The following is a 14466-nucleotide window of genomic DNA, read 5'->3' as shown; positions in this document are numbered from 1 at the left end:
TAGATACACTATATTTTCAAAAGTATTGGGATGCTTGCCTCTACACGCACATGAGCATTAATGGTATCCCAGTCTTAGTCCATAGGGTTCAATAATGAGTTGGCCCAGCCTTTGAAGTTTGAGTGTCTCACAGATGGAAAACTACCCACATCTATGTACCATGCATACATACATAGAGCTTTAGCAGACAAAATACCATTAGGGGTTATTTCTAACTTATTAGGTTTACACCTATTTCCACCTTGCTCCTTTAATTGCAACGTCTTTCCTAATCCCAGTTATTTTTGAATATGTACTGTGCATCCACATATATTTGTATGTTATTTTTGTTCAGTGGCCTCCCCTTTGCCATTTAGGTAGACGTTAGATAAACTTTAAAGTGGTAGTAAAAGCTTTTTTTTTTTTATACCTAGGCTTACGGCTTACCTGTAGGTACAGTAAATATCTCCTTAATTTGCACCATTTAGGAAATACTTGCTTTAGCAGCACCGGCGATGTCACTGGCGCCTGCGCACTGTGCTCTTAATGGAAGGCGTGCGGGCCATAGAGAGAGCCGTGCCGCGCCCATGACTCTTGTGTGCATGCTCAGCCAGTCAAACAGCGGCTGCCTGTGAACCCAGAAGGAAGACTGGGAGAAGATGGAAGCCCTTTCAGCGGTGACAGCGCGCCGCTGGAAGGCTTCGTTTTCAGATAAGTCTTCCATAATGTGCTAATATGTGATGCATACTAGCATATTATGACATTAATTTGTAGGGAGAAGATTTTTTATTTTTTTGTGGTTTACTACCACTCTAAAGTTCCAAAAAGACAAATACAAAGTAGGCGAGATTAGACAAAAACCCATTAACCCTACCAGTAATGCCTGGTATGCGCTCACAGCCAATGGCTGATCAACAGATGTTTTTCTGGCATGTCCGTTCTACAGAAGTCGAATGTTCGGCTGGCTTCTGTTGGGCAGGCTGTCATACACACGGGCTGCAAACAACAAACAGAAAAATGGCGCTCCGGCCTAGTGCATTATCCTCAATAGGGCTTTATTAATAACAGATAAAATATCTACTCACAAACAAAAGATGTAAGCCAGCATAGCCAGTTGTGGCTCTGATGAAGAGACGAAGCCTCGAAACGCATTAGCCCCTATTTCAACTAATTGAAGAAGTGTGAAGATTGGTGGTGGCGCTACCTCTGAAATAAAAATAAATATAAAGAATGCCCCTTGTGAAGTGTAAGGGGAAGTGTACTGGTAGATAATACCCACAAATGGTGCAATATCTAAAAATAATAATAAATGGATAACGAAGATATATTCAAATCAAATAATACATGCGAAGAAATTTTATATATATATATATAAACCGATGTTGTGACAAAAGACCCACAACCGAAGATATGTGAGTGATTTCCAAATGAATGTGCCACTTGGTCTGTGACAACGTGAGTGAAAGAAAACATATAAATTAAAATAAAAAAGTGGATAAGTGAAATTCCACGAGTGGCCACTAGGTGGCGCAAATAGCTTGGTACAACCTGTATGTACCAAGCTATTTGCGCCACCTAGTGGCCACTCGTGGAATTTCACTTATCCACTTTTTTATTTTAATTTATATGTTTTCTTTCACTCACGTTGTCACAGACCAAGTGGCACATTCATTTGGAAATCACTCACATATCTTCGGTTGTGGGTCTTTTGTCACAACATCGGTTTATATATATATATATAAAATTTCTTCGCATGTATTATTTGATTTGAATATATCTTCGTTATCCATTTATTATTATTTTTAGATATTGCACCATTTGTGGGTATTATCTACCAGTACACTTCCCCTTACACTTCACAAGGGGCATTCTTTATATTTATTTTTATTTCAGAGGTAGCGCCACCACCAATCTTCACACTTCTTCTATAACACTTGCACCTTAACCCCAAGGTCTGATTGGGGCAGCTTACACCTCTATCTAATATATTTCTCTCCCAAACATCTAGTCCGTAGCGCTGGTCATATTTCTTTATTCCTATTTCAACTAAGACTGTGCACTGTATAACGATGGACTCTGTCATTGGAATCTGATATGCTGGCTTACATCTTTTGTTTGTGAGTAGATATGTTATCTGTTATTAATAAAGCCCAATTGAGGATAATGCGCTAGGCCAGTGCGCCCTTTTTCTGTTTGTTGTTTGCAGTTTTTTTGTCGACCACCCCGGTCGTAGAGGGCAGCAAGGTCTTGCCATTGGGGATGCCAAGTAGGAGTCCCGTGATAGGAGTGACCTGGGAGCCTTGTATCTGAGCGCAGGAGTTAGATGCGTAGCATCACAATTTTCTTCTGTCATACACACGGGCCGAATGTTGGCTAGTTTCTGTTGAGCTGGCCAATACTGGCCGATATCGGGCCCATGTGTTCCAGGCTTAATTAATCAAACCCAGAGCCTTAGGTGGAAACCTATAAAACACAATAGGGACCTGCCAAGTCCAGGCAGATGGTGTTATTTTAAAATGTATTCAGTCACTCCCATAAAACATTATGGCTGCATCTGGATGACTCTTTTTTTGTTACAATTTGCCTCCTTCTTCCTTTTAAAAAAAAGTCCAGACATGCTTTCTTAATGTATACATTCTACAATTAGAATTTATGATGTTTCCTCTTAGCCCAGAAGTTAGCTTACAATAGTTTTATGAAGATTTTATGTTTGCAAATGGTATTTATAAATTATTATTTCCTTCAGTACTTTCAAAACTTGGAGAGCACTATGTGGAGGACGAAGTAAAGAAAGCCTTGTTGGGAATAAAACAAATGAAGCAAACTATGGAGATAAATGAGGAAAAACATCAAAACATACTAAAATCCCTCAGGAAAACCAAAGAAGAGAAGAAGGTAAATATATATTTATTGAGTAATTATATGTAAATGAAGGATAGTACTTTTAATTAGATTCCTAAATCCCTCCCACCAACATGAACAAGAAGACAGGAATTTCTTTCAAGACTCAGGCATAGAAACCAATAAGCTTCCAGTTTTTTTTGTCAATACCTAATTGAACAAGCTGAAGTTAGAGTCTGATTGGCTACCATGCAAGGCGGCACCAGATTTTGGTCTCTCCAGTTTGAGTAAATCAACCCCAATGTCAAGTTTACTGAGCATGAAAAACATCATTTTAATGTTGTCAATCTCGGGTTTCAAAAAAATAGGGTTGATTTACTAAAGGCAAATAGATGTTCTATTTTATATATACAGAGACAATACAACTCCAGGTGAGGAATTCACTGTACAGGTAGGTGCACACCATGGCTTACCACCGTGAGGCAATTATATAAAGAGAAATTGATGGCTCACCACCACATGGTCAATGGGGTTGATTTGCTAAAGACAAATATGCAGTAGACTTTGTAAGGGAATTTGCCCCACAGCTCAGTGGCAAATTCCTTTGCAAAAATAACTCCTATCATATGAAAATAAATTGACGGCACACCATGATATGAAGATGCTAAATCCTTTATTCTATATGTCAAAGGAAGACAGCACAAAGACTAGAGCTTTTAAAGCGTTTCCCACATGTACTGCTCCAGCAACTCTGTCTTTGTGCTGTCTTCCTTTTACATATGGAATAAAGGATTTAGCATCTTCATATCATGGTCTGCCGCCAATTTCTTTTCATATGATAGGAGTTCTTTTTGCAAAGGAATTTGCCACTGAGCTGTGGGGCAAATTCCCTTACAAAGTCTACTGCATATTTGTCTTTAGCAAATCAATCCCATGGACCACACTATATTGAGTCTTCACCTATAGGAGCCCCATCCGTTAATAGTTAAAACAGAACTATAGGCAAAACGTTATTTTTTTCATTTTGAAAAGAGCAAGGGAGAGTTATAACCCCTGTCAAATATTGTTTACCATCTATGTCCCATTACGGAGATTCCCCTTTACTTCCTGTCCCAAAGCCAAACAGGAAGTGAAAGGAAATCCTTGCAAATTAAAGGAATTCCTTGGGGCAAAGGTCACCAGAACGAGTGTCCCCATCGGAAGAGTTCTTCTCTATTACTTTTCAGTAGACACCCAAAAATGTGGGATTTTCTTTTACTTCCACTCTCAATGATAATGGTAAACAGGACAGATAGAGAGGGTGAATCTAAACAGGGGCACAGACAGCAAAAACCAAAACTGACCAATCCCTCTGCACTCTATTCAAAACTAAAAAAGAAGTTTTGCCTTTAGTTTTATTTTAAATATGACATCATAAAACACATTCAAGTGACAACATGATGCAATAGCCAGGTCAATAAAGCTAAATCATAGCCAGAAAGATAATAATTAAAAATCAGTCTGGAAATGCCAGACAGTGAAGCAAGGTATCAGTGGTCAGCAGATCTGTCTGTATTAAACACAGAAATCAACACAGAATATACCCCTGCCAGTTTCAGTACTAATGACAGGTCCTACAAAATCACCCGTTTTCTTCAGTCATGTGGCCACTTTTGCCGCCACCATTGACTCTTGGGGCAAAGGATGGCTCACTTGTGTTTTTTTTATATGGCGACTGCTGACAGCTTTGATTAACTTTTCAGGCAACCAGCATTTTCAGAGGGAAAGTTGGAATCAGAAGGGCAGCTACTATATTTCTCCCAATGCAGGTTTTTCCTAATAACACAACCGAAAAGAGGGAGCGTGACTTTTAGATATAGAACTATGTTCCTTAAGCAGGTGCTTGTAGAGTTTGACCTAAATCCAACCCCGGATAATTATTCTATTTTTTTCTTTGCATACAGGGCGAAAAGATAATATTTCTATAGGATTTTTATTTCTGCCAGTGAGCCCATTGGGTAGTTTTTCCCTCACTTCCAGTCCCTGTGACACCCACTGACACTAACGACACAAAGGCACAGATAGCAATAGAAAAATTATTAGAAGTGCTAACCCATCTTAAATCTACTAGAGCTATGTTTTTGTTTTAATCCCTGTCCCCTTTATAGAAGTTTTCCATCACTTTTTGTCCTGATAGTATGGGGAAAGAGAAGGAGAACAGAGTAGAACTTTTTTGGTATTCTGTAAATTCTAGTGTTTCAGCATATCTAGATATATTGGGGAAAATTGAGTAAGATGCATTGAAGAAAGCCTGTGAGCAGTGTCTGGACTAAAATTAGCTCTACTGACCAACGGCGTAGCAGTGAAGATAACAGAGCAGGTCCAAAGAGAGACAGACAGAGGCACCAGCACTTGAGATCAGTGCCAAGACAAGGTCATCTAGTGCCCAGGGCGAACATGCCAAACTGTGCCCCTCGATGTTGAGCATGATCAATCATCTTACCCATGCCTCATAATTACACCTAATCATTATATCTACATAAAGAGTGCAAAGGTCAGGAGCAGGTAACGTACATATATATCATTACAGCAACATACACTGCCAACATATCCTCAAAGTATTTTCTATCTAGTTATAGTTACATGTCATAGGGAATTCTGGATCTTGTTTTAATAAAATGGTTTAATAAATTAATTTGTTTTTATATCAACTGCATCCAATAAACCCTTTGTCCTCCTCTGCATGGTCCTTGATATGGAAAGCATATGTATAAGGTGTTCTATTGGGTTGAGGTCCGGACTCTGTGCAGGCCAGTCAAGTTTCTCCACCCTAAACTCGCTCATCCATGTCTTTATGGACCTTGCTTTGTGCACTGGTGTGCAGTCATGGTGGAACAGAAAGGGACCATCCTCAAACTGTTCCACAAAGTTGGGAGCATGAAATTGTCCAAAATGTCTTAGTATGCTGACGCCTTAAAGAGGAGTTCCAGCCACCAAAAAAAAAATCAATGAAAATACCCCCGGGACAGTCAGGGCTAGTACATTCCACAATGGCTAGCCTCTGATCTGCCCCAGTTCGCACTTACCTTTTAGAAAAAATACTTACTTTGAAAATTTCTTCTCCAGCGCTGCCATCTCAGGTGTGGGCAGCTGAAGCCAGCGCGATCCTCTTCTGCGTCCTCTTCCGTCCCATGATGCACTGCGCCGGCCCCGCCCTCACTTCCGGGGCTGCATGGTCATCCCTGCACAGCTTCTGGGCATGCCCAGAACCTGTTTAGCAAGGCGCATTGATTCCTGGGAGCGATGACGTTCAGCTCCCAGGAATCATTGCAAAGCGGAAGTGACGGCGCGGGCCGCAGCCGCCGAGGGAGGAAGTGGAAGAAAGGTGAGTGTATTTTTCTGCAATTACAAGGTAAGTAAAAAAAAAAAAAAATCGTAACTATCCATTTCTGTTTCAGGTGACCATAAGCAAGTGGATGGCCCAAAATCGACTATGTCAATTTTGGGGCCGGAACTCCGCTTTAAGAGCTCCCTTTACTGGAACCAGGAAGCCAAGCCCAACTCCTGAAAAATAAGCCCACACCATAATCCCCCCTCCACCGAATGATTTGGACCAGTGCACATAGCAAGGTCCATAAAGGCATGGATGAGTGTGTTTGGGGTGGAGGAACTTGACTGCCCTGCACAGAGTCCTGACCTCAACCTGATAGAACACCTTATACATATGCTTTCCATATCAAGGACCATGCAGAGGAGGACAAAGGGTAGAACACCTTTAGGATGAATTAGAGCGGAGACTGTGAGCCAGGTCTTCTCATCCAACAAAAATGCGCTTCTGGAAGAATGGTCAAACATTCCCATAGACACACTCCTAACACCTGTGGGCAGCCTTCCCAGAAGAGTTGAAACTGTTTTAGCTGCAAAGGGTGGGCCAACTCAAAATGGAATCTTATGGACTAATAATGGGATGCCATTAAAATTCATGAGCATGTAAAGGCAGGCGTCCCATAACTTTTGACAATATAGTGTATATTTATTCACAATAACCAGGTCAGTAGAAGTGTTCCATTCACTGTGGCAATGCTTTTCTTTTGAAAGTCAGGAACTTTGCGTGTGTGGGCTCTAGTGTGAAATGCGAGCTCTGAAAGGAACAAAAGTTAATAAGGAGCAAGAACAACTTGACTGTAATTAGTAAAACATTTAGACAATGAACTTTATTTTCTGGAATTTGTATCAATAACATGAACAACTGAAATTTCTTTCTAAATGTGCCATGCAGTCCAATAAGTATACATAGTTAGTGGTTGTGTAACCCTTGATCCTAGCAAGATTTTTACTTATTTGTATGTAAATGTCAAAGGAAATGGAATGTTTATTCACTTGCTGACATTGCAATCGTGAGCTTTCTTCTACCAAGCCGTGCTTGAGTCTTTCAACATGGTTTTCTTGGAACCAGTTCTATTTAAATAGGTAACACAGCGGACTGCTTTAAACTATCACAGTTTGATTATAGTTCCAGAGCAGACGTTTAAAGTAAACAGTCATGGAACAGGAACATTCCCACTGAGATTTTACAAAATAAAAACATTCAATTAACTATACTGTCCTCATGATCCACTTTACTTTTTATGTATCCACTACATCTGCTCACTGCGGGAGGCAGCTTATGGCTCCCTGCATGTCCCTCAGATGGCCTCACTCTGAGCGGCCGTAGGGTGAGGAATGAAAAATATGTGTACATTCTACTTTAGCATTCTTAGCTGACATTACATATTGATCCTAAAAATAAGGATAAATAAAATGTAAATGAAAATTCTGGTTAAAGAAAACACTTGGAAATGCAACGTTGGCCCACGTTTTTTCTATCAAGTACACATGAACCATGGAAATACATGTAAATTCACTGCTTGGTTCACTCACTCGGTTCAGGACAGAGTTTAGAATTACATTTTGGAATTTGGATTGTGAAGAGCAATCATCATAGGGATAAAAGGTGATGGGTATTCCTCAAATGGGAAAAGTTTGCAAAGCACTGTTTTCTTTCTTTGACTGTTTTCCCCACCCTTGATACCTGTGATATGTTTATTACTGTATAAATAACCTTGTTGAACAGCAGACACTGCAAGGTACCTCCACGTATCTCTTATGGCACTTTTCCACTGCAAGTACTCGGTCCTGCTTGGCCCGGTTTGCTTTTCCACTGTTGGTACCGCATGGTACGGTGTTGGAACGGTTCGGTACGGTTTGGTATGGTTTGCTTTTCCACTAAAGTAGTACTAAAGTTAAGTGGGTGGGATAACAACGATTCTCTGACCAATCAGTGGCTAGTAGTGACTGCATGCAAAGGATTGTGGGATATGGTACCGGTATGGTACCTCTTGGAACCACAACTGAGGTGGTACTGTTTTAGAGAGCTGTACCGTTCGGTTCCATGTAGTGGAAAAGTGCCACCGTACCGTACCAAACCGTTCCTACATCATACCATGCGGTACCAGCAGTGGAAAAGCACGAAAGCGAGCCGAACCGTTCGGTTCCATGCAGTGGAAAAGCCCCATTAGATTTCCAAAAGGTTTTTTGTAGGCCTCATACAAGGTGGACTGGTCACATACTGTCGGCCTCAGGTTCTCTGAATGAGACATAAACATAACCTCCATTTGTCACTCAAACTGCTTAACATGTCCAAATTAGCGTTTACACCCAAAATGAGCCATTTATTTTTGGTTTCCTCTGTTCCTGGTAGTCACAACCCACTAGGCAGTACCACATCCTGTCGTACTGAGGATGAAAGAAGGGTTGTTTATTCAGGCATCATGCCTGGCAGTGTAAGACTACAGCAACGATACCAATAAACATTGAGGCACTAAACAGGGTCTACAATAATATATTTTACAAACAAAATATCAGATTCATGTATGATTTGTACCCAACAGCCTAAGGGGCAAAACTTAGATCTCCTAGACCAGTGATGGTGAACATGGGCAGCCCAGATGTTTTGGAACTACATTTCCTGTTAAGCTCATGCACTCTGCAGTGTAGTTGAGCATCATGGGAAATGTAGTTCCAAAACATCTGGGGTGCCAAGGTTCGCCATCACTATCCTAGACCTTGACTTAAAGGGATTGATTTACTGAAACGGGAGAATGCAAAATCTGGTGCAGCTCTGTATAGAAACCAATCACCTTCCAGATTTTTTTTGTCAAAGCTTAATTGAACAAGCTGATTGGCTACCATGCACAGCCACACCAGATTTTGCACTCTCCACTTTTAGTAAACCAACCTCAAAGTGTCACCATGGGAGGTACACACAGGGGCTATAAAACATAGCCCCTCCTCCTCACCCTCCTACTGGCCAGTGGTAAATGTCAGTCGGGGGCTGGTACTAGGACCCAAAGTCTATGTTGAAGCACTCTAACTGAGTTTTGTTCTCTAACAAGAAGGGAAAACCCTTTCAGAAAAAAAAAACCTTATGGCTCAAGAGAGGGGGTAGTGCTATCCCTTTGAGCAGGAATGTAATTAAGATGGTGACCAAAGATCACCGACTAATCTGGAGTCCATCATGAAGTTTCCTCCTTCTCCTGGGCTGTCTGGAACAGTGTCACTGGATCGAAGGGGCAGGCAGTCTTTTTAATGTCCTTGAGGGTGATGATGGCCATCTTAAACACAGTAACAGAAACCTCAGATGAAACAGTGTACATCCTGGATACAGACGCCCTCTCTGAACACCAGGGCTTTCAGCAGTGTCCCACACAGACAGGGGAAGAGGAAACAGTTTCTTAACAATCAAAGATTACAATTCTTTTCCCACTGCCTTGTGGGTCCCTTTGTTTCTGGATATGGTCCTCTGTACTCACACAGCAGTCTCCAGGTAGGTGCCACACTTCTGTTCATTTGCAGCAACACTCAGTGCAGCAAAACTCACTGTAGAAATAAGAAAGTGCTGGTGTGCAAGTGAGTAGTGGTGCTGCCTGATTTAGGTAAATTAATATACGTGATAAATAATTTGGTATGAAAATGTAGAAAGGTATGGAAAAAACGTTGACATCAAAACCATACAATTGTGCTAATTGATCAATAAACTATAAATAGATCATATGTGTAATATGAACTGGTTATTAAGCAACGAACATATAATTCATAAAAATAAATAGTAAAGCTAAAATGTAAACCAAAAATAGCTTAGTGCTATCTCTTATTCCATACAAATAGGTGCAGTGTGCAAAAAAGTGCAAGTGCCAATACACAGTGAAGTTTTAGCAGCCAGGAACCCCTTTTGTGGGAGGTGCCTCTATCAATACAATGTGAACAGCGATACGCCTTGGCGCAATATCTCAGTTGGAGTACATAATCAAAATGCCCCTGTCCCTTTAAAAATGCCACACAGTGCGGTCCCAGACCAAAGACCAGTATCTTGTTATACTTCCAAATGCAGGAACATACCCCCGATGTGCGGTAATTCAGTGCTCTCACTCGTGCTGCCCCTTATGGGGTTACACTCACCAGATTCAAAGCCCCTTATAGGGATAACCTATATGTGTGGCATTTCTAAAGGGACAGGGGCATTTTGATAATGGACTCCAACTGAGATATTGCGCCAAGGCGTATCACTGTTCACATTGTATGGATAGAAGCACCCCCACACAAGGGATTCCTTGCTGCTAAAACTTCACTGTGTATTGGCACTTGCACTTTTTTGCACACTGCACTTATTTGTATGGAATAAGAGATAGCACTAAGTTATTTTTGGATTGATGTGATTAGTATGTACATTTTAGCTTTACTATTTATTTTTAAGAATTATATGTTAGTTGCTTAATAGTCAGCACGTATTATACATATGATCTATTTAAAGTTTATTGATCAATTAGCACAATGGTTTGGAAGCCATAGTTTTTTCCATACCTTTCTACATTTTTATACCAAATTATTTATCACGTATATTTATTTACCTAAATCAGGCAGTACCACTACTCACTTGCACACCAGCACTTTCTTGTATCATATGGGACACCACCATTAGGTGGCCGTTCATAGTAAGGGCAGCAGCCGCATGTGCAAACCTAAACAGACAATTTAGATCCATAGCGTGGGTTAACCTTTAATATTCATCAGCGTAGAAATACTCACAGCAGCATTAGAAGCTTCCCACAGCATAGCAGTCCCTCCTGGCTCTCTAATGCCTCGTTTCCACTGAGTGGAACGGTTCAGGTCGGTACAGTTTGGAAGGGTTAGAATGGTCCGGCCTATTCAGGTGAGCATTTCCACTGCAAGTCGGACCGTCAGGGGCCATGCAGTGTTTACACCAAATGTGGTGTTTGTTTTGTGTTTTCGTTAGATGAGAGCATTGATGTTTTCCTGTCCACCAATCAGTGGAATGTATTGTGTGACGCCAGTAGCTCCGCCCCAAACCGTACCGTACCGTTTCCTATGGCCCTACATCTGAAGGAGGACCAGGAATGGTGCGGTTTGGCTCGGTTGTACGGGCCACTTTCATAATGGAAACACTCAAAATAGCGTACCGTACCGAACTGACCCGAACTGATCCCCTCAGTGGAAACGAGGCATGAGTGAGACTTTTCACAACCCAGCTTTCCAGTCCTCTCCCTCCTCTGCAGCTGCAGGGCCTGCTTTCAGAGGACTACAGAACCCAGCAGCCCCATTCACAGCTCCCAGCTCCTTTTTGTCTCTCCTTCTCTGGCTGCAGCTGCAGCCAATTACATTCCCGCTCTCTTTGCAGTTCGGCAGGGGTGGGATTTGATTCCACCTGCAGCCAACTGCAATTCCTTCCTTCTCTTCCCTCATGGCCGCACAGTCTGTTAACGGCAGGAAAGTGGATGAAATGTCGGTGGCACAGCAGTGCGGGTGGCCCTGTCACTAGCTCAGGGACCTGTGGCTGCACATACAGGTGCTCCTGGCTTGGCTTCTCTTTCATCAGAGCAAATGTATATAAAGGAATACTCCTAAATATAGCTGAGCTAATACATTGTTTTTTTTTTTCCCATCCAAAAGATTTTTTATTAGTATTGAAATGGGCATAAACCACATCAATGCTGACAATAACATCCACCTACGTTGTACATATTCAAAGCAATAAATAAGGTCTCTGTAATATGCATACACAGAAGGAATGTATTTAACAGACAGTTGGCAGAATATCAAATTGATGAAGACAATCAAAATTAGAAACAAAATCTAAGACTGTTTGCAGGAATAAGTGCAAAATCTTGGACTTGGCAGCATGTCTGATAGACATACCAGATCACAAATGGGTATGTAGCATTGCAACCTAAAAAACATTGGACCTAAACACATATGAACCAATGGCTTTAATGCACAGCACGTCTAAGATGTCAGATTTTTTTTTTTTTTTCGGGCAACCTCCGTAGTTGTAGATCAGTTTCTTAAATCTTATTAATCTTCGCTTGTTGTAAGGTAGGCACTACATCTTGAATTCATACCTTAGTTATCAGCTTCTTGGCAGTAAACAATATCTCAGGCAAAAAGGTGCGCACATTAATGTTTAATTTATTAGACTTAGGAGGACCCAACAGGCATAGCTGAAGGTCTAGTTGTACCGTGGAAACCTAAACATCATGCAAAAAGATTATAATTCGTTTTCAGTAAGCCTACAGGACCAGAGCAGTTGGAAAAAGGAGACTTGACACTTAGGGCATAATTGGCTTTAAAACAATGAGCTTATTCCTATGTTAACTCTTCTTATAATACATGTTTTATGTCTGATTGATAACTATTAATGTTCTGAATAACGTGCCATATTTTTATACAGGAAGCTGTCAGGCTCTTTCAGGACATCAGCGAAAAGCTGAGCGAAGTAAAAATGCAATGCAAACAATTGCTGAAAACTCAGTGGGATGGATGTCAAGTTTGCCTTGATCGGTCCTGCATAACATTCTATACAAACAGCTGTTCCCAGCAGGGCTTGCAGGCATTTATCGTCAAGGTAAAATACAGTTGTTATTATAGGGACTGTTTATTTAACCATAGCTATTTAAGCACTTATATGTTAAAGCAGAAATAGTGCTAGCTGTAACAACATACACAGAATATATGCTTGTTACTGAGTTGAAGGTGTCAGTTTGTTCAGACATCAGCAATCAGATGAGGAGCAACCAAACCAATTTTTTTTGTTTTGGATACAGTAAAGAAGGGTTAAAACCCCAGGTTTTTTCTTTCTTTCACTGTCTGCATCACATTGGAGAGATCTCTCTTCTCTTCTTGTCTTGGGGGCTCAACACAAAGAGAGGAAAACATCTTTTTGGAACAACTGCCCCCATTCTAAAACCTGGTACACACTATCTGCTTTTTTTTTTTTTTTTTAGTTCAACCCAGAAGGCTGAATGAAAAAAAAAAACTGAGGAGCCCAGGAGGAGATTCTGTACTAACAATCTGATGTTAGTACATCAATCTCTGCCGCTGAGCTATTGTGTTCTGAGAGGGGGACTACCATTGGCTGAGAGCGCTGATTGAATGCCGATTGGCAGACCTTTTCCGGTCACGCCCCTTCAACAGAAGCTGGACCTTTTGTCAGACCGGCTGCCTTACACATGGGCCGAATGTTGGCCAGTTTCTATTCAACCGGCAGATACCACCCGATATTCAGCCTCTCTGTACGGCCCTAAAGATTTCCCCTCACCTCTTGTTCCATTGACAACCTACAAAAATCTTTTGAAAATGGTCACCAGGACAAGTAAAGAGGAGGAATCTCACCAGCAGGAACACAGACAGTAAAAACCAAGCAGAGGATAAAACTCCCTAATACTCTGGTAAAGTGATACTAAAGTCTTGTATTTTTTTAGTTAAAAATAACAAACATGTTATACTTACCTGCTTTGTGCAGTCATTTTGCACAGAGTAGCCCAGATCCCCCTCTTCTCTAGTCCCTCTTCAGCATTCCTGACCCCTCCCTCCTGTTGAGTAACCCCACAGCAAGCAGCTTGCTATGGGGGTACCTGAGCTGAGTCACAGCTCCCTGTGTCCATTTTGACATGGAGCCCTGCCCCCTTTCTCTCCTTATTGGCTAATTGGCTTTGATTAGCAGCCGCAGGATCCAATGGCATTGCGTTGCTGTCTCAGCCAATGAGGAGGGGAATCCCAGACAGCTGAAATGCTTCTACAACATCGCTGAATCTAGAGAGGGTTCAGGTATGTATTAGAGAGGCTGCACACAAAAGGCGTTTTATCTTAATGCATAGAATGCATTAAGATAAAAAAAAGACCTTGTGCCTTCAGAACCACTTTAAAAATGAAAAAGAAACACAAGTTTGTGCTACAGATATAGTTTACAGTAACTCTGTCTCTAAATTCAAACTGTGAGTATAAGATAATTACAACTGATCTCTAGATAGAAAAGCATTAATTAAAGTGAAATTTAACACAGTGCTACAATTTTTGCTTTATATCTAGTTTATATAGCATTATACATCGATGCCTGTTTCACAGTTTAAAAAAAATATCTTAATATCTTTATAATGCCTTTGTTTCACTAGGCCCACACCACAGTGTGTGATCGCTGGGTTTAGGTAGCTGTAGACCTCAGATTCAAACGGCAATGTCACTGCATTACACTTCAATAAAATAGCAGCGAGGCTCCCTGTGTGCTCACATAGGGAGTCATGATTGATAGGGGATTTCTCTCCCTGGTCTCACGTT

The 14466-nt window shown here is 41.1% G+C and overlaps 1 protein-coding gene across 1 annotated transcript in view; it reads left to right on the top strand.

Moving 5' to 3' along the window:
* CLUL1 (clusterin like 1) overlaps positions 1-14466 on the top strand; it is a gene marked incomplete at its 5' end in the record, with an annotated part of 44078 nt that overhangs the window by 13698 nt on the left and 15914 nt on the right. The window contains 2 exons of the mRNA XM_082257661.1: positions 2726-2874; positions 12584-12757. Of these exons, the coding sequence (XP_082113787.1) occupies positions 2726-2874; positions 12584-12757 (323 nt within the window). The remainder of the gene's footprint in view (positions 1-2725; positions 2875-12583; positions 12758-14466) is intronic.

Source organism: Pelophylax lessonae (genome assembly GCF_965119305.1).
Source record: "Pelophylax lessonae genome assembly, chromosome: 5".
NCBI lineage: Eukaryota > Metazoa > Chordata > Amphibia > Anura > Ranidae > Pelophylax > Pelophylax lessonae.
Note: the sequence above shows the minus strand (reverse complement) of the source record. Positions and strands in the feature narration are given on the sequence as shown.